Source organism: Sus scrofa, chromosome 13 (genome assembly GCF_054392235.1).
Source record: "Sus scrofa isolate SSC_HxYL_T2T_F1_AM1 chromosome 13, Sscrofa_HxYL_maternal_Yorkshire_Landrace_v2.0, whole genome shotgun sequence".
Lineage (NCBI taxonomy): Eukaryota > Metazoa > Chordata > Mammalia > Artiodactyla > Suidae > Sus > Sus scrofa.
In genome coordinates this window covers 80,004,735-80,029,067 of record NC_139395.1, presented here as the reverse complement: position 1 = coordinate 80,029,067, position 24,333 = coordinate 80,004,735, and the positions used below count along the sequence as shown (strand labels likewise).

The following is a 24,333-nucleotide window of genomic DNA, read 5'->3' as shown; positions in this document are numbered from 1 at the left end:
AAAAAGACAAAAGACAAAAAAAAAAAAAAAAAAAAAAAAAAAGATGAAGAGTGACGTCAGGAAAAATGATGAAATGAGGACCGCTGGAAATTCCATAAAACCTATGGCAAAACTGACAAAATTTGTCAAATCAACTTTTTCAAAACTCTGAAAATTCCCCAAAGGCAGTAGCAATCCCGGGAATATTTCTTAAAGAAAAATGGCTGAATTTTAGTAAGAATAGTGAGCCTTGTGGTGATTTGACTTGCCCTGTTCCCATTCCCTTCTCTGCAGCTCCACATTGGCCTTGGGAGCCAACAGTCTGCAGTCTTGATGAGGACCAACAGCCTGACATCCCCCAGAGAAAGCAGAATAGAGCTGGAGCTCCGTCACAGCCTCATTCCCAGAGAATTCTTACTGTTTGACCTATTTGGTGGTTCCTTGAAAGACTCCCACTTGCAGGACTCTCTTTACCCATTTTGGAGCTTACCCAGAGCAAAAAGCCTCAAAACAAATTATGTTTGTTTAAAATAATTAGAGCCAGTTGATTAACTTCATTGCCATCCAAGGTGGTGGATAACATTTAAGGCAAAAAATATACTAAATAAAAAGCTTAAAGGAAAAGCTGAAAAATAATATTTCTCTGGGGGCTTTGGACAGCGCTGACATATTTCTGTGGCTCTAGAAGGTCACACTCATGCTTAGGGCTTTGTACATGCTCAGGAAAAGACTTGAGAAGGTCCTAAGCTCTCACCTTCAGCTGACCGTGAGGCTCTGCGCAAGCAGAAAGTAGAGGCTAAGGTAAAGTTGTTGACCAAGTACTCAGTGTGTGTCTTAACACACACACACAGTCTGCTGGCCAAGACTGATTTCGACAGGGGTCCTGTGTTATACTGGTTCCAGGCCTTTAGGGAAAATTTTATCCAATCATTAGATGACCACTAATCTCATTTAGCAGACATGTCAGTGGTAACACACAACAAAGCTATATATTTACAGCATTAGTTCAGAAAGTCATTTAACAACAGCAAGCACCAGTATCAGAAAAACCCTGAGGAAAGAGGAGAATCTTATTTCCAGAGTTGCCACAATATATTGGTTAAAATGTCCAATTTTCAACCAAAGTTAGGAGGCATGCAAAGAAAAGACAAACTGTGGCCTATACATGCAGGCTGGAAAGCAACCAATAAAATCAGTTGATTTGACTATGTTTAAAGAACTAAAGGGAAGTATGAAAACAGTGTCTCACCAAATAGAGAGTACCAGTAAAGAAATAGAAGTTATTTTTTTATAATGGAAATTCTGGAGTTGAAAAACATAATAGCTGACATGAAAAATTCACTAAGGGGCTCAGCAGCAGATTTAAGCATGTGTAACAAAGAATCAGTATTGAGATTACAGTCATCCCTCAAGTATCCATGGAGGATTGGTTCCAGAACCACCCCACCCTGCTGCATATCCATAATCTATGGATACTCAAGACCCTCATATAAAATGGTGTAATATTTGCATATAACCTGTGCACATTCTCCCATATATTTTAAATCCTCTCTAGATTACATATAATACCTAATACAGTGTAAATGCTACATAAATAGTTGTAAACACAATTCAAATGCTCTGTAAATAGTTATTAGCATGAAGCAAACTCATGTCTTGCTTTTTGGAAATTTCTGGAATTATTTTTCCTAATATTTTTGATCTGCTAATACAGAACCTGAGCAAATGGAAAGCTGAGTGTATTCAGTCTGAGGAACAGGAAAAAAAAAAAAAAAAAGGATCAATAATGAACAGTCTCAGAGACCTGTAGGTCAACATCAAGCATACCAACATGTGTGATGGGCGTCTATGAATGAGAGGAGAAAGATAAAGAGGCAGAAAGAATATGCAAACAAATAATGACTGGAAAACTACTTAAATTTGATGAAAAACATTAAACCTATAAGAAGCTGAAGGGATTCTGTCAAAGACAGAAAAATTTGAAAGTATAAAGAAGGAAGCCACTCATCACTTGCAAGCAATTTGATAATTTCTCATTAGAAACCATGGAGGCCAGAAGCAGTGAGATGACATTCAAAATGTTGAAAGAAAAAGACTGTCAACCAAGAATTCTGTATCTAGTAAAACTATACTTCAGAGATGAGGGAAAAATTCAGACCTTTCCAGAAAAATAAAAGAGAGTTAGTCACTAGGAAATTTGCCCTACAAGAAATAATAAAGGGAATCTTTCCAGCTGAAGTGAAAGAACAATAGATGGTAGCTTGAATTGACATGAAAAAATAAAGAACCACAGTAAAGGCAAATTTAAAAGTATAGGTGAATTAAAAAGACTGTATAGACATTTTTTTTATTGCAACTCTCCCCCCGCATCTGATTTGAAAGAAACCTGTACAAAGCAATAATTAGAAATCTATGTTGATGGACATAAGATGAGAATAATAGCAGAAAGGTGGGAAGAAGAAATAGGTGTATAGAAGCAAAGTTTTTGTATTGTCTTGAAATTAAGATGACAATAATCTAAATTAGATTGTTATAAATTAATATGTTAATTAAAATCTCCAGGCAAACCACTAAGAAAATATTTTTTTTAATTTAAATATAGTAAAAGAAATGACAAGGGGATTAAAATGGTACACTAGAAAATAATACAAAAGAAGGCAGTGATGGAAGAATAGAGGAATGAAAAAAAAGACATATAGAAAATAAATACCAAAATGGCACATACAACTCCTACCTTATTAGTAAGTACATTACATATAAGTGGATTAAACTCTTCAATTAAAAGGCAGAGTTTGATAGAATGGATTTTTTAAAAAACATAATTCTAGTATATGCTGTCTTCAAGAGACCCACTTTAAACTCAAAAACACAAGGTAAAAGGCAAGAAAAATATTACCATGCAAACAGTAACCAAAAGAGAGCTTTTATGGCCATAGTAATATCAGGCAAAATAAACTTTAGGACAAAAATTGTTAACTAGAGACTAGAAAGACGTTCTGTAATGATGGAAAGACATTTTATAGTGATGAAAAGATCAATCCATCAAGAAGATATAAAATTACAGGTTCCTATGCACCTAACAACAGAGCCCCAGAATAGATGAAGCAAAAAAACCTTAAAATTAGAGTTAGGAGCAAAAGCCCATCAAAAAATTATTGTGATGGGCCTGGCCTCAGCCTGTTTACAGTCCTTTGTGGATGAAGAACTGAAAAAGCTAAAGGCAGAGTGAGCCTGTGGACTTGCCTCCACAGTGATCTTATTTTTTAGTAGCCTTACCTGTAATGGGAAGAAGGATGATCCTTTAAGACAAAAGAACTGAGAAGCTCCTTGGCTCTGCAAGTGCCAAGCACATTCTATAGGCTTTGGTCTCTGTCCATGTTCTTTTTAAAGTATTATGCCAAGAACTATATTCAGTAAACGTTAGAATGCAAAACTTTTCCAAGGTTATCACTGATTGCTTTTGTGTTGCTGATTTGATTTTATAAAATCTTAAATGTAATCTGTTTTCTGCTTATTAACCTTCTCTCACTATCCATTCCTTTTGTGTGTGTGTGTGTGTGTGTGTTTTCTTTCTTTCTTTCTTTCTTTCTTTCTTTCTTTCTTTCTTTCTTTTCTTTCTCTCTCTCTCTCTCTCTCTCTCTCTCTCTCTCTCTCTCTCTCTCTTTCTTTCTTTTTTTTTTTTTGTTTGTTCTGTCCCCCTCTTGGATCTCTCGTTCTGGAAGAAGCCAGTTGCCATGTGCTTTTTTTTTTTTGTCTTTTCTAGGGCCACATCCGTAGCATATGTAGGTTCCCTGGCTAGGGGTCCAATTGGAGCTGTAGTCGCTGGCCTACACCACAGCCACAGCAATGTGGGATCCGAGCCACATCTGCGACCTACACCACAGCTCACGGCAACACCGGATCCCTAACCTACTGAGAGCGAGGCCAGGGATCGAACCCACAACCTCATGGTTCCCAGTCAGATTCGTTAACCACTGAAACATGACGGGAACTCCACTCTCCATTCCTTTTGAACTGAATATTCCTGTGCTGTCATTAAACCATGGCTTCCCATCCTGAATTTGGGAAATTGTTTCTGGACTGAAGTATGGGTACTTACTGTGTATAGTAGTCTTCCTACTTTTCCCCTTGTGAGATTTAGTTCTTGCCTCTAGCCTACAAAGAAATTTTTTTGGATACCAGTTGTGTCATATGACCTATCAATTCTTCATTTTCTTTTGATTTTGCCTTTCAAAGAGTTTTCTGTTACCATCCCTGATAAACAGAGATTGCTTTATCCTAAGAAGGGCTGCATGTTGGAGTTCCTGTTGTGGCTGCATGTTGGAGTTCCTGTCATGGCACAGTGGTTAACAAATATGACTAGGAACCATGAGGTTGCAGGTTCGATCCCTGGCCTCGCTCAGTGGGTTAAGTATCCAGCATTGCCATGAACTATAGTGTAGGTCGCAGATTTGACTCGGATCCCAGGTTGCTGTGGCTTTGGCGTAGGCTGGCAGCTACAGCTCCGATTAGACCCCTAGCCTGGGAACCTCCATATGCCGCGGGAGCGGCCCTAGAAAAGGCAAAAAGACAAAAAAGAAAAAAAAGAAGGGCTGCATGTTGGCTGATGTTTTTTTTTTTCTTTTGTGCCATTATCTTCTAGGAAGTGAATCTTATGAAATTAGCAAAAATTACTTCTAGATATTTAAGAAGACAAATGTAATTAACTAACATCCATCAAATTCCTAACATGTTTTAGTCAAGTTATAAGTACATTCATGTTCATTTTATTATTTAATCTTGTGATTACAGAGTAGGGAAGGAATTCTATTCACTGTTTATAAGAAGTCTGAGCCCAAAGGATAGTGAATTGTCTTGACTCTCCTAAGCCACGTGTAGTGCTTTGCCACTGTACACACCTATTCTCTGGACTGAGTTCTTCATCAGTTTGCACCCTGTAATATTATCTGACCCCATTTTTGTGGTGTTTGCTGACAGCTCTTGAGTCTCGATCTTCCATTTCCCCTTCTACATCTGGACAGACTGCTAAGAAATCCCAGGTGATCCCACCCACTACCCACCATAAAGACCCCAACCTGGTTTCCTTCTTCAGTTCTCACCAGAAAGCCTCTTTTTGCAAGTAATAAACCTTACAAGGGGAAAAGTTCTCTAAAAGTCCTTTGTGTTCTGCCTATTCACCCCTCCTTCTCCCCAAGCCCAACTATGGCCTTTTCAGTTTTAGCCTTTTCAGATTGACTTCTTTCACTTGGTAATATTTAAGCTTGCTGCATGTCTTTGTGTGGCTTGAGCAGCTTATTTCTTTTTAGTGCTGAATAGTATTCCATTCTATGAATTACTGCCATTCATTTATGTATTCAGCTGTTGAAGGAGATCTTAAATTGCTTCCAAGTTTTGGCAATTATGAATGAAGTGCTATCTATATATTATTATACCTATAAATAAAGTTCAGGGTTTGTGTGGATGTAGTTTTCCATTCATTTGGCTAAATACCAAGGACTGCAGTTGCTGCATCATATGGTAAGAGTATGTTTAATTTTGGAAGAAACTACCAAATTGTCTTCCAAAATGACTGTGCCATTTTGCATTCCTGCCAGCAATGAATGAGAATTCCTTTTGCTCCACATCTTCACCAGCATTTACTATTGTCAGTGTACATTTTTCTTTTTAGATTTGTTTTGGCTATTCTGGCTTTGTTGCTTAGTGGTGGAGCCCAGGTCTACCTGTCCCCAAGGGAGATGAAAGGCCATCTGCACCAGTCCAGGAGTGATCTTTGGGAAGGGCAGAGACTCAGACTTTGCTGGCTCTGTTGGATATAGGTACCAGATTGATATCCTACTTCTGTCAGGGAAGGAAGTACCTGACTTGATTTTATGGGGTTTGGCAAGGTTTACAGTGGGGAAGGGAAGCTGATATGACCTTGTAGTTGAGGCCCTCTGGGCTAACTTGGTACTAAGTTATTTGTTACTTCTCATTGGAACACATGCAAGACTGATGTGTACATACTTTAATTCCCCATCCACTAAGTGCCAGAGCAAATTCTCAGATGGGGAAGAACCATACATAAGAAGTGATAATACCCATGAACTCCCACAACTCTAAAAACCCCTTGGAGCTACAAGTCTTTATGGCCAGTGATTTTGTTGATTGGAGCCTCTGACAAAGAGAGGCACCCTTTGGGATTTTGGACTTGTCTCCAGCCTAGCATAGCTGCCAGTTATATCCCTTTTGAAAAACAGCTGTTAGCTTGCTGCTAGAATCTTGTCAGCACTGAATGCCTGACCCACAAAGGCTGTTATGGATTCACTTGTGTCCACCTAAAATTTGTACATTGAAGCCTAATTCCAAGTGTGCCTGTACTGGAGATAGAACTGTTAAGGAGGTAATTGAAGTTGAATTAGGTCATAAAAGTCACAGATTAGCAGAGTAAAAACACCACTCCCCCTCTTGGGGCTCCACACCTGGAGGGTGCCCATCAAAGCATCTGCATCACTCATGCAGGTAGGAAGGAAAGACCCATTCTCTGAAGAGATTGGCGACCTGCTGAATTTGTTAGCCTCCCTGCAATCCACAGGCATCTAGTACTGAATGTTGGAATGGCCTCCTTGAAAAAAATCAGCTCCCTCACCTCCTCCTGGTCCACACACCTTAGTAAGGCAGCTTGGTCACTGATTGCTGCTGTGCTCAGAAAGGGGTCATCTCATTTTGGCCACTTTCTGGCTGTGATCAAGACAAAAAGGGTGTTGGGTTTATATGGACCTATTTAAAAATTCAGGATTCCCTCTTGACAATTCCTGGGCATGATGCATCTTTCTTTCTCCTAAGAGCAACCCTATAGTGGCCTAACTGGTACATCCTCTGAGTGGCAGCTTGGCCAAGGGAGGTCCTAGAGGATTCACACTTAACTGTGGCTCAGCCACCTGGATCCACTTGTTGGACTCACATGGTCCAAGTCAGGGGTTGGCAAACTATGGCCCACGTGGCACATCTATTCTGCTGTTTTTGTTAACAAAGTTTTATTAGAACACAGCCACACACTTTGTTTATCTACTGTTTGTGGCCCCTTTCACATTACACTTGAACTGAGTAGTTGCAACAGAGACTGTGTGACTGGCTGGCAAAGCCCAGATATCTGGCCCTTTACGATGTTTGCCAGCCCCTGTCCTAGCTCAGAAGAGTGGTGACTCTTGGTTGAGTACACTGCTTGCTGAGCTGGACAGGCTGACTCTGTGGAGGAGGGGAAAGAGCGACAAGGCAGCCACTTGTGATGAGAACCTTAGACTCCGAGTGGTAAGGGGGAGGGGCAGTAATAATGAGCCTCCCCTGGAGCATGTGTTCACCATGTTGGGCTTTTCCCTAGAGCCTGCAACATGTGAACCATAGGTATTTAAGGTCCTGGTCATTTTGTCTGTATTATCTCTTGGTTACTTTTTACAACAGATTTTCTTTGTTTTCCACCTTCTTTGTGAATCATCTATTTTACTTGAATGAAGGCCCATAGAGACTGGGATAAACAGCATTTGTGCCTGGAGCTGGGAAGGCCCCTTCTCCTGTTAGGCCATTCGTGTGGGGAGTTGACCTCGGTTGGAGTTTACTTGTTAATGTGACCTTCAGGGCATCAGAGCCCTCACGTTCCTCTAGCAGTGGGGCTGCTTTGACCTTGTGCTTAGTGTTGGGACAGTATGGCGAGGTTTGGCCTACTGATTTTGCCCTCATTTCCTTTCATCTGCTCTTAGTGCCTTCCTCTCCCCTCCCTGACCAGGGGCGGCACCTCTTCTCCTTGTCCCTTCCTCTCCATCAGCCAGCTACTGCTGCAGCCTAAACTTGGTGCTGGGCTCGTGGTGGGCCCACGGGGGCCCCCCTGGCATCTCACCCCAGCTCTGTCTCAGGCAGGCCCTGGGTGCCTCATCTCCAGGGTGGGGGTTTCCCAGCACCCTCCCCCACCTCCCAGGGTGCTCAGACCACCTTGACCCAACCTCTGCTGGGAATTGTATGAGCTCCTCGGCCCAAGACGACTTGCTTCCCATCTTCTAGAGGTGGAGGTTTCTGTTTCTCCCATTTCCCAGCAACAGTGAATCTTTGCCTTTCCACCCCAGGGGCAGCGCATCTTCACCTAAGCCCATGGCCCAGGGAGTTTCCTGCTCTTCTCTCAGCAGCTTAAAGCTTTTGCTTCATAGGAGAGGAGGGTGGAGGGAAGAGGCAGGGCTTATGCCTAACCCCTGTCACCCCTGTGTACCCTGCTTTATCCCTGTGCTCCCACCTCAGGCTCTCCTCGGTGTCCTGCCCTCTCCCAGTGTCACACGAGCACCGCCAAGGCTCCTGGGCATATTGCAGAATCCAGCAAAACCGCAGCTTTCATCTCCTCACTTGCATGTTCTCTGGCCTTTGGCATCCTGCCTGGAGTGAGGGCATGCACATGGCCTGTCTCTCTTTTGAGGGAACTTTGTTTTCTTGCTTCCCTTAGAACCCCAGCTCTCTGACAAGGTCAAGATAAATTCTGTTAGACCTCTGGCTTCGACTTGTTAGGATGGGAGCACATTTTTTTTTTTTTTTTCAGCTTTCTACATGTGAAGCAGAAGCATAAAACTGCTAGATTTTGATTTGAAAGAAAGGGGTTGAGGCCTTAGCTCTTTCATTTCATTTAGACTTAGTCTTTACTAAGTCACTGTTTTCTCAGTTGTAAAGTGGGAAGAAAAATAATAGCAGTAATAGTTATAGTAGACTTGTCAGTGGAGTAGAAGGCTGTTTGGAGGATTCAATGAAAATGCATGGGAAGGCTCTTATAAACTAGAAATGCTGTAAAATAATAACGATCATCTTTGCCTAAGCTGCCGTTTTCTTTTTTCTGTTTTCAGAAATGATCTTCAAGACACAGAAATAAGTCCAAGACAGAATCGTCGCACGAGATCAGCTGAAAGTGTTGATCTTGAGCCGAGAAATAAACGGAACCGGAATTAGTTTGGGCTTTGCCGACTTTCCCACTGCAGTGATCAGAATGTAGTCCTTTTTGTTGCCATATAGATTTCATGTTCATAGATGCACAAAGTGAGGATATTAAATCATAAATATTATATTTAACTGATTTTCATTCTTTTCTGCTTTTCCAGGAAAAAAAAATCTTAATACATCCTCACTTGGACCGTTACCTCCTGCTTCTAAGACATCTCTCTCTAAAAATACTGGCATCCACATGTTCCCCAGCTTTGCAGAGGGCACAGACTTTTTGGCAAAGGGCTTTGTTTGATTTTGTTTCTAAATTCCAGAATATCCTTAAGCCATTCTCTTCCATGGAGAAACCAACTTCATAAAAGGATCCTTCAACACCTATACCACAGGGAGCAATAAGGGTATTCAAGCTCTCTGTTTTTGGAAAGGCAGATGCTGTTAACTCCTGTCCTGTGTGTGTGTGTGTACAGTGCCAGGATGCCAGCGAGCTTGGTATGGCCATCACAGGATGGTTGTTGCCTGAGTTTAAAGTGGTCGTTAATCAGACCCGAGTCTTACCCTTTACCTGGAGTAGGATGTTAGTACTGTAACCTAAAGGCACAGACAATGACTTCGGAACAGAGTGGGCATATTCTCCAGAAACGGCACTTACAGATGATTACTTGGTCTTTTTGTTTCCACTTGGGTAAATCGAGTCTTTAGCACTTTGAATCCAGCTATTAAATAGAAAGGATGCAATAAATGGATTTTGTAAATGAACAGACTCTATCAATTTAAAATAAAGGCCATGAAACAGTCTCCTGTGAATAGTTGAGTACAAGCTACAAATCACTAGAAGGGGTTGGTCAGATACTACGGCAGCAAAATCAGCAGTGGTGAGACAACAGATTTATGAACATGCCAGGGGCATATGTGACTTCCCCTTTCTAAAGAATATCCCCATTGGCTTCGGCTTTTGGTGTGCTTTCAGGTTTCTGGATAATGTGTGGCGTCTCATTCTGACTTGGAGTTCAGCGCTTTCTCACTTAAATGGCCATTTGTTTTCTTTATGAGTTCCCTGAGCTTCAAATGGTTGCATAAGAATTTGTCATAGTCATTTCATCTGCTTAAAGTCAAGAGTGGTGCATTAAGGCAGCTAAAAACAGCACCACTCATTGAATCTTCAAAAGATCCAATGTGAGGTAAGCGAACAGTATCAAACAGAATAGCATTTAATGTTGATGTGACATTTACGTCACTGAGTTACCATAAATTATGCTGAAATGAAAACTACTTGCTATATTAAAAATTACACAGCCTGCTATAAATTAAACTGGAAGTAATTACTACTTTAATTGCAACAAAAGGAGTTTGCAAGGGAGCAGTGAGACCCCACATAGCGAGCCAGGCAAGTGAATACATTTAGTAAATATTTGATTATCTCCTTGGTGAAGTGACAGTCCCTGTGTGGAGCACTGGGAATGCAGGGGTGACCAGAGGCCATCTGGAACAGCGGTTCTCAGCACAGCAGGAGGAAGACTTTGCGGAGACCTGCTGGCTGTCACAGTGCGTGGGCCTTGCTGCTGTCTCGGTGGGTCAAGAGTCAGGGATGCTGAGGAACATCCACATGGCTCAGGTCAGCCCCCACAGAGGGTGCTTGGGCTGCTGTTCAAAGTACCACTGACTGGATGGCTTTCCCAGAGAAATTTGTTTTTCTCATGACTCCGCAGGGTAACAGACCAAGCTCCAGTTGTCAGTAGGGTTGGTTTCTTCTGAGGCCTCCTTCCTCGGCTTGCGGGTGGGCCCCCTTCTCCCTGTGTCTTCATGTGGTCTTTCCTCTGCTCACTTGGGTCTGTGCCCTCTTCTCTTGTTAGGACACCATCATGTTGAACCAGGATCCATCCACATGACCTCACCTTGCCGTAATTACCACAGCAAAGTTCAGAATGTCAGTTGTGTGAGATTAGAAACCCCCAGTGTAAAGGAATTCCCAAGTCCATTGAAAAATAAGGCCCAAAGAGCACTTACTAGCTCTGTTTGTTACACTTAGCATGCTCTAATATTCATATGCTGAGAGAATGACATTATTATGTTTACTTGAGAATAAAGAACTTTAGGCTGTTAGATCCAGGATTGAAACTGCTAAGTTTCTGATTCTAAAATTTACCTTTTAGTGAAAATATGACTGTCCTCATTCATTCTTTTACCTTCCCACTGCCCTGCAGGGTGTAGTAGCTCCCCTGGGGGTGCCACCTCACCGTGGCGATGATGCTTATGGTTTCAGATGGTGCCAGAGAGCTGCTGGGTGTCACTTAGAGAAGCATATCCAGATGTTCTGATGTGTCAGGCTGTCCTTTCATCCTCTCATGCCTTCTCTCCTTTATATTCCTCATTAAGAAGCACTGTTCTAGTGGGAAAGGTAGTGCCTACGCATAGGATAATATGGGTGGTGTAGGGAGGGTGGTAGGCATTTAAAAACAACCTCATGCAGTGCACTTGCATGGCAGTGGGGCTGGTCAAATAGTGAGAAAGCACTTTGTGGAGGAGTGAAGAGTGAGAAGAAAGCACCGCCAGATGACGACACAAATGTGGTTGCTATGGCTGAATGTGAAATCTGACTTGAATTTTCTTAGAACTAGGGAAAGGCAGAAGCAGTGGTTACAAAGTTCTTTATCTAATTAAAAGCAAATAGAAATTCTTTCTGAGACCCTTTTTTTCCTTTCCTTTTCTATTATGAAAGTGAATTCTTTATGAACGTGAGAGAGGACAAATCATCATCACAACCATTGAATTCCTGACCGTTTTGATAACCTTTCCCTGGTTCTAGTCATGTCCTTCGGGATAACCATCTGAGGCTATAAACAGGCCACACAGGCACCCCTCCAGCCCCCACCACCCCATTCCTGCCTTCTAGCCCCACCCGCACTTAGACTTAAGGGGGCGTTTCCCACCCCTTCCCGATGTGTCTGGGCTGCCCCAGCCTCAGGCTATAGAGAACACAGGACAGTCTGTGCCTGGAATGTTGCTGCTCTCCTGACGATTCCTGCTGCTCCCCCACCCCCACCCCCTGCTCCCGCCCTGGTGTCCTGTGCACACAACCCGGTTGGTCTCACTGGACAGCCTGCCTTGCCCGGGCCATGGCACTCCCATCTTCTGTTGATTTTCCTGCTCCTTGGCCTTGCTGGGTTCTGATGGGAGGAGTGAATGCTGTCACTTGAACCCACAGTGAGTTTGGGAAGAAATTTGCTTCTTCTCTCTCTCATTTTTCCCCTTCCCCCTTTGCCCTTTTCCCTCCTCTCTCCCCCCCCCCCCCCCCGCCTGCCTTGTGCTCTTGCATAGACCACATCAGACCACACTGGATAGTTACCCAGGTTACAGTTGTGGCAAGTGCTGCAAGGCAGAGGTACATGGCCTTCTGCAAGCACGTGAGAGAGGGCCTTTTGTTTTGCTCTACAGAGAGCTTGAATATCAGTCCAAGGGGATAATGTTAATCACCACATCCCCTCCTTGTCCCCACCCCCAGGACGTGTGCATGTTATCTTCTGACTCCTTCATACAAAATATTAAAATACTCATGGAAGTCAGCTCATTCGTGCCTGTGTGTCCACAGACTTCACAGTTATGTCAGACAAGCTGGACAAGTCTCAGTTCCATTTGACTTCGCCAGAACCAACTCCACACTAAAACACAGCAGATAGTGTTTTGTCACAAAACACTTTCACACAGTGTTATGGGTCCTCTTTAATGACTGCGTCATGAACCCTCTCTGAATGCTGTGCCACCTTTGACAGTCTCCTGTTCTGGGACATTTAAGTTGCTACCAGTTTTTCCCAGTTATAAATAATAATAGAATTATTCCCTTAGGATAGATTCCCAGAAATGGAGTTATTAGAACATAAGCTCTTAATAAAATATATGAGCAGACTGCTTTCAAAATAAAGGACATCAGGATTTAAATTCTAAAGGGAACTTGTTCTGCAGTTTTTAAAATAATGATCATTAAGTATATTGAAGCTTTTCATGGGAATTTCATAGCAAGTGCAAAAGCTTTCATGTGGCTGCTGCCTCCATTAATGATCAAAGCTGAGAGTCCAAAATTGAAGGGGACTCAGAAAAGACAATTCTATAGGGTATTAAGCAAGCAAAGGCCAAGGTCCACTGGGGGTTCTGATATGGTATTTAGGATCTCTGAGGGGAGTGGCTAGAGGATGCTTTTATAATATGTCACACCCTGGCTGGGCACATCTGACAAGGTTCTAGAGCTGTTATTTTCCTGGTGCTGGCTGAAGAAGGAATACTGATTTGGGTGCCAGATGAACAGATGGCAAAGTTGATGGACTCTTAAGAATGTCTTTACTTGAATGGGAAGCCAGGTGGGCTCAGGAATACCAACAGGTGCTTTTTTTTTTTTTTTGATTCCCATATTGATTATAGCTTTGAAACATCCAGTGTCATAATTGAAACCCCAGACTTTGACATGGCATTTTTTATTATTTCCATTTGGAGCACCTAAGAACTGCCTTACAGTCTTAAAAGAATTTTATAACTTCTTTCGTGTAACATCACTTTGAACAACCCTGACTTTTCCATGCTTGACAGCATGTCTGACCTACAGAAGGCACTTCTAGGTAACATCGAATTCATTGTTGGGTAAAGCCGTTTAATATTAACTTTGAATTGTAAAGAATATCTGCTGAAAGCATTCTTATTTGGTGGCATTGGTTTCCCAAACTATGACATCTACATAGAGCAATTTACATTGTATTTTCAGTATATGATACCGAGTTATGTATATTGGTTAAAAGCTTGAAAGAGAAGGTGGGCCTAATATAGAATCTGTGACAGCATAACTTAGAGCTGAAAGCTTACTCACTTTGTCATAATTTTAAAGAAATACAAGCTTTATAGACATTGTTTTGTCAGGATCTGTCTTGGATCATGTAGTTGTGACTATTGCTGATTTCTATCCAAAGTGGAGAAGAGGTGAATGAATGCTTCTAAAAGTCCTACCTTGTTCAGGACTGTTTTTTCTTTGTTTGTTTTTGTTTGTTTTTTTCCTTGCAAAGTAAAATAATAGCATAGTCATGAATCCGAGGACTTTAAACCTGTGTGTTCCCCATGTGAGAGATAATAGATTGAGAGACCTGGACTTCACTCTGTTAAATTTGACAGGCAAACAGCACTTGCTAAAGGATACTTTTCCGTACAAATGGACTAGAAGCCAAAAGAAAGGAATAGGATGCAAAAGGCAGTTGTGAGCAAAGAAATTGGTTAAACACACTAAATATAGACCAAAAGGAAAAAAAAACTTAATATTGGGGAGGGGGTGGTCAAAACACGTTGGAAATAAAGTATTAGACAGTAACATGGCGCATGAAAGAGGAAGTCAGGACAGTAAAGATACTCGGAGGCCCTTGTTACTGCTTAGGAGCCATTGACCTGCTTTACCCTGTAAGTTAAGGATCCACTTTAGACTTTAGGGGAAACTCTTCATGAATCAACCATAAGGTATTTTTCAAGCCAGATAACGAGATTAAGGAAAATGTGATCAATCTACTACAAGGCAGAAAAAGTTAAAGCAACAACAACAGCAACAACTAAGAAGCATGGTGAACAGAAAACATAAAACGAGATGGTCCAAGAAGCCCAAATCACTGATAGAATGATATCAGTGATAACTGATGATGTAAGCAAAGATGACTATATAAAGTTATGATTGTCCCTCTTAAATCATAGCTAATGTGTATTGTGTGTAATGTGTGCCATCATGTTTACTACTTTGTCTCTGGGTCTGGAAAAGGGTCTTGTATACAGTAGGTGCTCAGAACTTGCAAAAGAGCAAGAAAACAAAAAGCCATTTGCCCTCTGTCTTTCCTGTCTGGAGTACGAGATACCTGAGACCAGGGGCTGGCTGTGTGGTGCCTACCTCTGGGTCCCTAATGTGTCAAGCAGTGTCGAGCAGTGCCGAGCCCAGCAGGCAAGTACTGCAGAGATGTTGAGTGGGTCCTGACTGGATAAGCAGAGGGCTGGTTCATTGGGTCAGGGGCTCTTGGGAGTCGTTTACACCTCCTCTGGGTCTCCCTTCTGCCTGCTCTTCAGCTGCCCCAGAAATGCTTGATTCAACTGAATGAAAAAAACACCCATTATATCACTTAAGGGAACTGTCACATTTCTCCAAATCATCATGACTCAACAATTTTATGTATCTGCACTTGGGTGTCCAGTAATCTTTGTTGTAAGCCTGTCAGTTAACACAATAAATGCTGTTCTGATTTGATGAAGTTTCTTAACACTTTCCTAGTTGGACGTGCTTCCCCAACTAGAAAACATTGATGTTCCAAGGAACATCAATGGGGATCTCTACTAGGGGAAGTTTTTTCCATCTTTTTGGAATGCTTATTTAGTGTCTTATTGCTTTGGTCCTAAACATAATTTTGCTTTGAACCTTCGTGTTAACCCACATTTTGGACACACAAATATTCATTTGAAGATGGCTAAGAAACTCTTAATGCTAAAAGCCTTACTCCATCTTCCCGGATGCTTTCAAGGATTTTGTTAATCACTTTCCTTTTTGTTTAACAGATGATCCCGGAGTCCCTGTATCACAGGGGAGTGTTCAGCACTGCTATCTCTCTTTTTGGATGAGAAGAGCAGAGGTTTTTGTTCTGGAGACAGAACTCTGCTTTTGTGAGCACATTGGTTCATTCTCATCAGGGGACAGATGAGGGGTGGTCTGAAGCATTAATACAGGTGTGACCATAAAAGAAAAGAGGCCTGAGATATTATTTTAGGTTTCTTGTTCTTAAGTTCAAGATGTCATAAAATTTTGCTGCTTGAAGTTAACCTTATAGCCTATCTAGTTCAACCCCATTATTTTACAAATGAAGATACTCGCCTCAGAGCAAAGGACAGGCTCTTTCAAGGTGGCATAATGAGACACAGAGTCCGTGTAAAAGCTGAAATTCCATCTGGACACATGAAGATGGTGTTAGTAAGCCAGTGTACTCACTGTAGTCTTGGTGAGTCCTCTAAATGTTTTATTTGTGTTTGGTTTGGTTTGTTTTTGTTTTTGTGGTTTTCTTTTCTTTTCTTTTCTTTTCTTTTTTTGGCTGCACCTGTGGCATACAGAAATTCTCAGGCCAGGCATCAAACCCATGCCACAGTAGTGACCTGAGCTACAGCATTGACAATATCACCCACTGTGCCATAGCAGGAACTCCTTGTTCATGTTTTTAATCTGTAAAATGGGCACACCAATTCCTGCCTTTCCATTTTCCAGAGAAAAATCTGCATGGGTCGTACAGTTATCAGGTTGTTTTATTAAGTGTCCAGTTGTACATGGACTAGTATTGGCCCTTTTACCAGAAGAGCAATGTCCTCATAATGCCTTTAATTTTTTTAAACAAATTATTTTTATGCAGTATATCATCAGGGCTCATGATTCATAAGGTACAAAAGTATATATATAGTAAGCAGCCTCCCTTCTGCACCATTTTCCAGTTGCTGAGTTCCCCTCCCTAATGGCAGCCAACCTCTCCTAGTGCATTCTTTTAGAGATGTTTTATGCACATGCAAGAAAATATGTGGTCTCTGTATTTTACAGAAATAGTAGCTTACTTCTTGCACTGTCTTGATGTGTGTGTATATGTGTATCTATAAAATAAATTCCTAATAGTGAACCTATTAGGCCAAAGGTTTTGCTGGTTTGTGCTACTTCTCATGCCTTGGGCTTAAATACTGCTTTAGACCTCTTTCCAAATGATTGGTAGGCTCTGACCCTTTTACTCAGAAGCTTAGGCTTCATGGTAAGAAAAAAGATGTATGACTGCATCTACATAATAAAAATGTGGGTTGGGAGTTCGAGGAGCACAACCTGGAAGGTTTCTAAAGGTGTTTGGGAACTTTTGGATAGGTTAGGCTGTCATCAGATGCCATCCCTCCAGGAGGAACAGCCTCCCCCTTCATGGGTCTGACTCACTCCAGAAGACCCCACAGAACTGACTAGAGCAGATCCTTCATGTGGTCTGTCTCAATAATGCAGTGTGGAGTGTGGTAATATTGGTATCAACACTGCCGTGTATTTGTTGGAGTAATGAATATATTCTTCAGCTTGATTTTTTTGTGCCTCTCAGCATCTGCTTTCTTGAATGTCTGGGTCAGCGCAGAACTTCCTCAGACTGCCCAGACCAGCTTGTGTTACCAGTAAGAGGGCTGTACGAGTGGGCTGTGCTGTGTGGGGCCCACGCTGATCACACTGACCAAGTCAGACACGACTGGATACCACACAAGAAAGGGGCAGTTTTCTTGCACGATAATTAAACACCTCCTCCCCCTCACACACAAAAACCCCACATCTACCAGTGAACTTACTGATGAATTTGAGCTGAGACAGCACAAACAAGCCAGAAGTGCCAGCAAAACTTTCCTGCTATCAGTGTATTAGGCTTCCAGTTTCTCCATGTTCTTTCCAACGCTTGTGATTATCTGTCTTTTTATTATAGCCATGCTTGTGGATATGAAGTAGTATCTTATTGTAGTTTTGATTTGCATTTTCCCAGTAGCGAAGGATGATGGACATCTTTTTGTGTGCTTATTGGCCATTACTATGTATTTTCTAGAAAAAAGTCTATTCAGATTTTTCGCTCATTTTAAAATTGGGTTTTTAAAAAATTATTGTAAGAGTTAACTGCATGGTTTTTAAAGTTTCATTTTCTGATTGTGCATTGATAGATTAGAGAGATAGAATTAATTTTTGCATATTAATCATGTACCTTGCAACCTTTCTAAACATACTTTTTATAAGCTTGGTGGCTTTTTTTTTTTTTTTTGTAGATTCCATTAGCTTTTCTGCATAGAGAATTATGTAAACATGGAATCATGCAAAGACTTTTGTATTTCTTCCTCTCCAATCTGGATGCTTTTTATTATAGATATAAATTATCTTCAAAGATATGCTTTGAGTTATGTTGGGAATATTAGCTTCTGTTCCTAGCTTGCAGAGAATTTTTTTAAAAATCAGAAATAGTTATTGGATTTTGTCATATGTTTTTTCTGTGTTTTTGAGATGATCATATGGTTTTTTGAGTTTATTAATATTGTGAATCACATAGATTCGTTTTTGAATGTTTAAACAAAAATAGGAGAGACTTCACTTGGCTATGATGTGTTATGTTTTTACAAACTATTGATTTTAAATTACATTTTTGTTTAGAATTTTTTGCATCTTCATTCAGGAGGGATAATGGTTTGCAATTTTCATTTCTTGTGATAACTTTGGTTCTTTTTTTAAAATGATTTTTATTTTTTCCATTATAGCTGGTTTACAATGTTCTGTCAATTTTCTACTGTATAGCAAAGTGACCCAGTCACACATACATACATACATTCTATTTCTCACATCATTCTTCATCATACTCCATCATTGGTGACTAGATACAATTCCCAGTGCTATATAGCAGTATCTCATTGCTTATCCATTACAAAGGCAATAGTTTGCATCTATTAACCCCAGATTCCCAGTCCATCCTACTCCCTCCCCCTCCTCCTTGGCAACCACAAGTCTGTTCTCCAAGTCAATGAGTTTCTTTTCTGTGGAAAGGTTCATTTGTGCCTTTCCAGATATAAGTGATAGCATATGGTATTTGTCTTTCTCTTTCAGACTTATTTCACTTAGTATGAGAGTCTCTAGTTCCATCCATGTTGCTGCAAATGGCATTATTTTGTTCATTTTTTTGTGGCTGAGTAGTATTAAATTGTGTATATATACTACATCTTCTTAATCCAGTCATCTGTTGATGGACATTTGGGTTGTTTCCATGTCTTGGCTATTGTGAATGGTGCTGCAATGAACATATAGGTGCATGTATCTTTTCTGGATATGATGAAAGTTTTGTCTGGATATATGCCCAAGAGTGAGATAGCTGGGTCATATGGTAGTTCTGTATTTAGTTTTCTGAGGCACCTCCATACTGTTTTCCATAGTGGTTGTACCAAATTACATTTCCACCAAGAGTGGAGGAGGGTTCCCTTTTCTCCACACCTCTCCAGCATTTGTTATTTGTGGACTTATTAATGATGGCCATTCTGACTGGTGTGCGGTAGTACCTCATAGTAGTTTTGATTTGCATTTCTCTAATAATCAGTGGTGTTGAGCATTTTTTCATGTACTTGTTGGCCATCTGTATATCTTCTTTGGAGAAATGTCTGTTTGGGTCTTTTGCCCATTTTTAAATTAAGTTGTTGGTTTTTGCTGTTGAGTTGTATACGTTGTTTATATATTTTAGAGATTAAGCCCTTGTCAGTTGCTTCATTTGAAATTATTTTCTCCCATTCTGTAAGTTTCCTTTTTTTTTTTTTTTTCTTTTTAGGGCCACACCCACAGCATGTGGAGGTTCCCAGGCTAGGGATTGAATCAGAGCTACAGGTGCCGGCCTACACCACAGCCACAGCAACTCAGGATCCGAGCCGCATCTGCGACCTACACCACAGCTCACAGCAAGGATGGGTCCTTAACCTGCTGAGGGAGGCCAGGAATCAAACCAGCAAGCTCATGGTTCCTAGTCAGATTTGTTTCCACTGTGCCACAATGGGGAACTCCAGTCTTTGTGGGGTTTTTTTTTTTTTTTTTTTTTATGGTTTCCTTTGCTTTGCAAAAGCTTGTGAGTTTGATTAGGTCCCAATGGTTTATTTTTGCTTTTATTTCTGTTGCCTTGGGAGAATTGACCTGAGCAAACATTTGTAACTTGTTCTTGTATTAGGGTAATGCCAGCCTCCTGGAAGGAGCTATGAAATATTTTCTCCTCTTCAATTTCCTAGAAAAGTTTGTGCAGAACTGGTATTATTTATTCTTAAGTGTTTAGTAGAATTAACTTCTGAAACCACATGGGCCTGGAATTTTCTTTTTGGGTAAGTTTTTAATAACATACTTCATTTTTTTACTAGCTCATATAGGACTATTATGGTTATTTGTTTCTTCTTGGGTGAACTTTGTTTTGTATATTTCAAATTCATCCATTACATTTAAGTTATCAGATTTACAGACAGAAGTTCTTAATAATTTTCCCTTTTCTGTAAAAGTTTTTGTGTGATATCCTTATCTTTTTCATATCTTTTATTGGTATTTTTCTTTTTTTTTCCCCCTCATCTGACTCTAGAAGTTTATTAATTTTATTGGTCTTCTGCTGGTGATGAATTTTTTTTAGCTTTTGTGTATCTTCATCTCACCTTCAATTCTGAAAGAAATGTTGGTTAAGTATAGAATTGTGGGTGGACATTTTCCCCAGTATCTCATTGTCTTCTCCTTTGCTTTGTTTTCTGTAAGAAAGTTTCTGTCATGCTTATCTTTGTTCTTCTGTTTGTAATATGCCTGTTTTTTCCTTGGACTGCTTTTAAAATTTTCTTTTTATTAGGTGTGAACAATTTAATAATAATATGTGGTGGTGTTGCTTTTTTCATGTTTCTTTTTCTTGTGTTTCGTTGAGATTTTTGGATCTGTGGGTTTATAATTTTCATCAAATTTGGAAAATTTTGACCATTATTTTCTTCTGTCCTCCCCTCTCTTCTCCTTTGAGGAGTCATTCCAATTATGTTTACATTAGGCCATTGAGTTGTCCCATAGTTCACTGATGTCCTTTTCATTAAAAAAATAAATTATCTATATTTCATTTCATATACGTTCTATTGCTATACTTCAGGTTACTTCATCTTTTTTTTTTCCTGAAATATCTGCCTTTGATCATATCCACTGTACTTTTCACTTCATACATTGTTTTCATCTCTGTAAGTTTGATTTGGATCTTTTTTTATATCTTCAGACTCTACTTAATTATCTAAACGCATGGAATGCAGATAGAATACCTGTTTTAATGTCCTTTTCTGCTAATTTGAATAATCTGTATTGGATCTGGATCAATATTTATCAATTAATTCATTCCCACATTATGGGTTGTTTTTCCCGATTCTTTGCATGCTTGGTGGTTGTTACTGGATGCCAGACTTTGTGAATTTTACCTTGTTGGGTGCTAAATGTTTCTCTTTCCTTATAAATAGTCTTGATCATTGGGACACAGTTGTGTTATGTGGAAACAACTTGATTTTTTTGGTTCTTGCTTTTAAGATTTTTTTTTTTTTTTTTTTTTGTCTTTTGTTGTTGTTGTTGTTGCTATTTCTTGGGCCGCTCCCGCGGCATATGGAGGTTCCCAGGCTAGGGGTTGAATCGGAGCTGTAGCCACCGGCCTACGCCAGAGCCACAGCAACGCGGGATCCGAGCCGCGTCTGCAACCTACACCACAGCTCACAGCAACGCCGGATCGTTAACCCACTGAGTAAGGGCAGGGACCGAACCCGCAACCTCATGGTTCCTAGTCGGATTCGTTAACCACTGCGCCACGACGGGAACTCCAAGATATTTTTTTTTTTTTTTTTGGTGGGCTCAGGACAAGGCTTAGTCTAGGGCTGATTTTTCCCTACCATTGAGGCAAGACTTTCCTGACTACTCAACTGACTGCCCTGTGAATTAGGAGATTTCCTCTCTAGCTGTATGTGAATCCTGGGCACTGCTACCTCTAATCCTTCCAAATACTTCTTTCCTAGCCACCAGTAGTTTCTTCCATATGCTAATCAGTAATCTCCTGAGGACTCAAGGTGGACCCTCTGCAGGTCTCCAGGGTTTCCTCTCTGTGCAGAAATCTCCTCTCTGTCTTTGTAGTTCATCTCCTTGGACCCCCAGCTCCATCTCCTCAAGTCAGGGAGTTCAAACTCTGCCTGTGTCTCCCATTCCTTCGCCCCCTGGAATTTCTCCCAAGACAGTTACCTGGGGCAGCTGAAGGGCTCACTCACCTGGTGGCTTCCCATCTTCATTGCCTGAACAGGTTTCTTGAAAATTGCTGTTTCACAAACATTTGTTACACATGTTGCATGTTTTCAAAATGTTTTGCACGTTTTTAACACTTTTTTTGTTTAAGTGAGAGGGTAAATCTGACCCCTCTGACTCCACTTTGGCTAAAAGTGAAAGTTGCCCAAATTGTTTTGTTATTTACATTGTAAAATAAAAATAATCTCAAGATCATCCATAGGAAAATAGTTAAATAAATGTGGTACATGTGTGTGAGGTCAGATTTTAAAGCTATTAAATGTTTGAAGAATATTTGTAGATGTAACTTGATAATATAGTAAGTAAACAAGAGATTGCAAATCCATATCTATGTAAATTCCAGTGCTTAAACATGTATTATTCAAGCATTATGAGTATGCATAGAGAAAAGAAAATACCCCAACATGTATTTTCTAAGTTTTGGTATTTTGGATGAATTTTCATTTTTTTTCTTTATTTCTACATTTTTCTAAATTGTCTATGCGAATCCTCCATGTGTGTGCCTCTGTGTACATACATATGTATGAGTGTGTGTCCAGCACATAGGCACACACACTCCTTGTTGGGTGGGGTGAGGAAGTGCAGAAGCTTGACTGCAAGAGGCAGAGCAGACTTGGGCCATAAGCTGGGTTCTGCTACAACCTGTGTGATTCAAGGCAGACTGTTTTCCTTCTCTGGGCCCCAGTTTTCTCAGCAGCAAAATGGTCTTCAGACCCCACCTCCTGCTAGAACATTCCAGGAGCCAGCGACTGATTGAAAGTGTACATGGCCTTGTTGTTCTGCCCTTTTCATTTCTCCCCCCGTGGATTCCTGAAGAGCTGGATAAAGTGCTCTCTGTGACTCCAGATCAGGGGCCATTCTCTGTTGGCCTGGTTTTCTAGGTCAAGGAGGCCTGGAGTAGGGAATTGTGGAGAGTTTATAATTTGAAGATCTCCCTCGGCTGCTTCTTGCCAGTTTGAAGTGAGCAGCGAGCCCTGGGTTGGGCATCGGCCAAGGCAGCTGCCACGGTATGAAATTCAGATGCCTGCCCTTCCCTTGCCCCTGCCACCCCTTACCAGCTGGTGCCATCTCCCTGCTAACTTCCAGGATAGCTGTTCTCAGCTTCCCTGGGCACCTCCCTGTTCCTGTCAGACGTGAAAGCACAGCTCGTTCCTGCTGCACAGCCCTTCTGGCTTCTCTATCTAAGTAGCAACGGTGCATGTTAGCCCTCCAAAGTGGAGCGCAACAGCAGGAATTGGCAACGGAAGTCCCACCAGAGGGGCCATGGCCACAAAAGCATTCAGCACCTGCAGACCAGGGTGAGGGGCCTGAGAACTATGGCAAGAACCAAAGTTGGTTGTTTTTTTTTTTGTTTTTTTTTGTTTTTTTTTGTCTTTTTAGGGCCACGCCTGTGGCACATGGAGGTTTCCAGGCTAGGGGTCGAATCAGAGCTGCAGTTGCTGGCCTACACCACAGCCATAGCAATGCCAGATCTGAGCCACATCTGCGACCCACACCACAGCTACGCTGGATCCCTAATACACTGAGTGAGGCCAGGGATCAAACCCAAGTCCTCAGGATACTAGTTGGGTTTGCTATCGCTGAGCCACAATGGGAACTCCATGAATCAAAGATATTTAACCTAGAAAAGAACATCCTTTGAGACATTGGTATTTGAGTAATAAAAACTAGCATTTACTGGAGAGTCTGTGTGCCAGGCACTGTACTACATTACATACTTTCTTTTTAAAAATTTCCCGGGATTCCATTTATAGATGAGGAAACAGAAGCACAGGTAAATAGAAAATCACCATCAGTCTACCCCAGGACTAATTTCCACAGGCAAGATCCACCAATGGAGGCTAAAATGGGTGGGTGAAGAGCCAAGTCACAGAGCCAAGAGCTGCAGGGCTAAGATCTGAACCTGGGTTTGTCTGCCTCTAATTCCTGCAGTCTCCGCCATATCTGGGCAATTGGATTTTTCTGTGGGACCAAGAGATAAAATTTGGACCAACAGATAAAAACTACAGAGAGATTTCAACTCAATATAAAGAGTATATTTCTTAGAGTTTCTGTTGTAGCTCAGCAGGTTTAGTACCTGACTAGCATCCATGAGGATGAGGGTTCAATCCCTGGCCTCACTCACTCAGTGTGTTAAGGGTCCAGCAAAGGTTGCTGATGCAGCTCAGATCTGGTGTTGCTGTGGCTGTGGCATAGGCTGGCAGCTGCAGCTCTGATTTGACCCCTAGACTGGGAACCTGCATATGCCACAGGGGTGGCCCTAAAAAGCAAAACAAACAAACAAACAAACAAACAAAAAGGCAGCCTTGACAGGTAGTGAGTTCCCCATCACCAGTTGTAAACAAACTGAGTATTTGGCAAGGACACTATAGAGGAGCTCCATGGACTGAGTAGATAATGTAATACCTGTGGAGACATTTGGACCAAGGTCAAGGGTTTGTGGTGCTGACAAAGGTGGCAGCCTGTGAAGGTGCCACAGGTGACAGAGGTGTAGAGCTGGCAGTTTGGGAGCAGGACCCTGGAGGCACAAAGTCTTTGGGGATCCTTCACAAAAGGCCACC

At 41.3% G+C, this 24,333-nt stretch overlaps 1 protein-coding gene across 6 annotated transcripts in view; it reads left to right on the top strand.

Annotated features, from left to right (window-relative positions):
* Positions 1-9,720, top strand: part of RAD18 (RAD18 E3 ubiquitin protein ligase) — a 106,134-nt gene extending 96,414 nt beyond the window's left edge. For 3 of the 6 annotated variants that reach the window (XM_021068322.2, XM_084986674.1, XM_084986673.1), the window contains 2 exons: positions 8,832-8,973; positions 9,084-9,720. In XM_021068322.2, the coding sequence (XP_020923981.2) occupies positions 8,832-8,934 (103 nt within the window). In that variant the 3' untranslated portion in view covers positions 8,935-8,973; positions 9,084-9,720. 6 annotated transcript variants of the gene reach the window in all.
* The last annotated feature ends 14,613 nt before the right edge of the window (positions 9,721-24,333 follow it).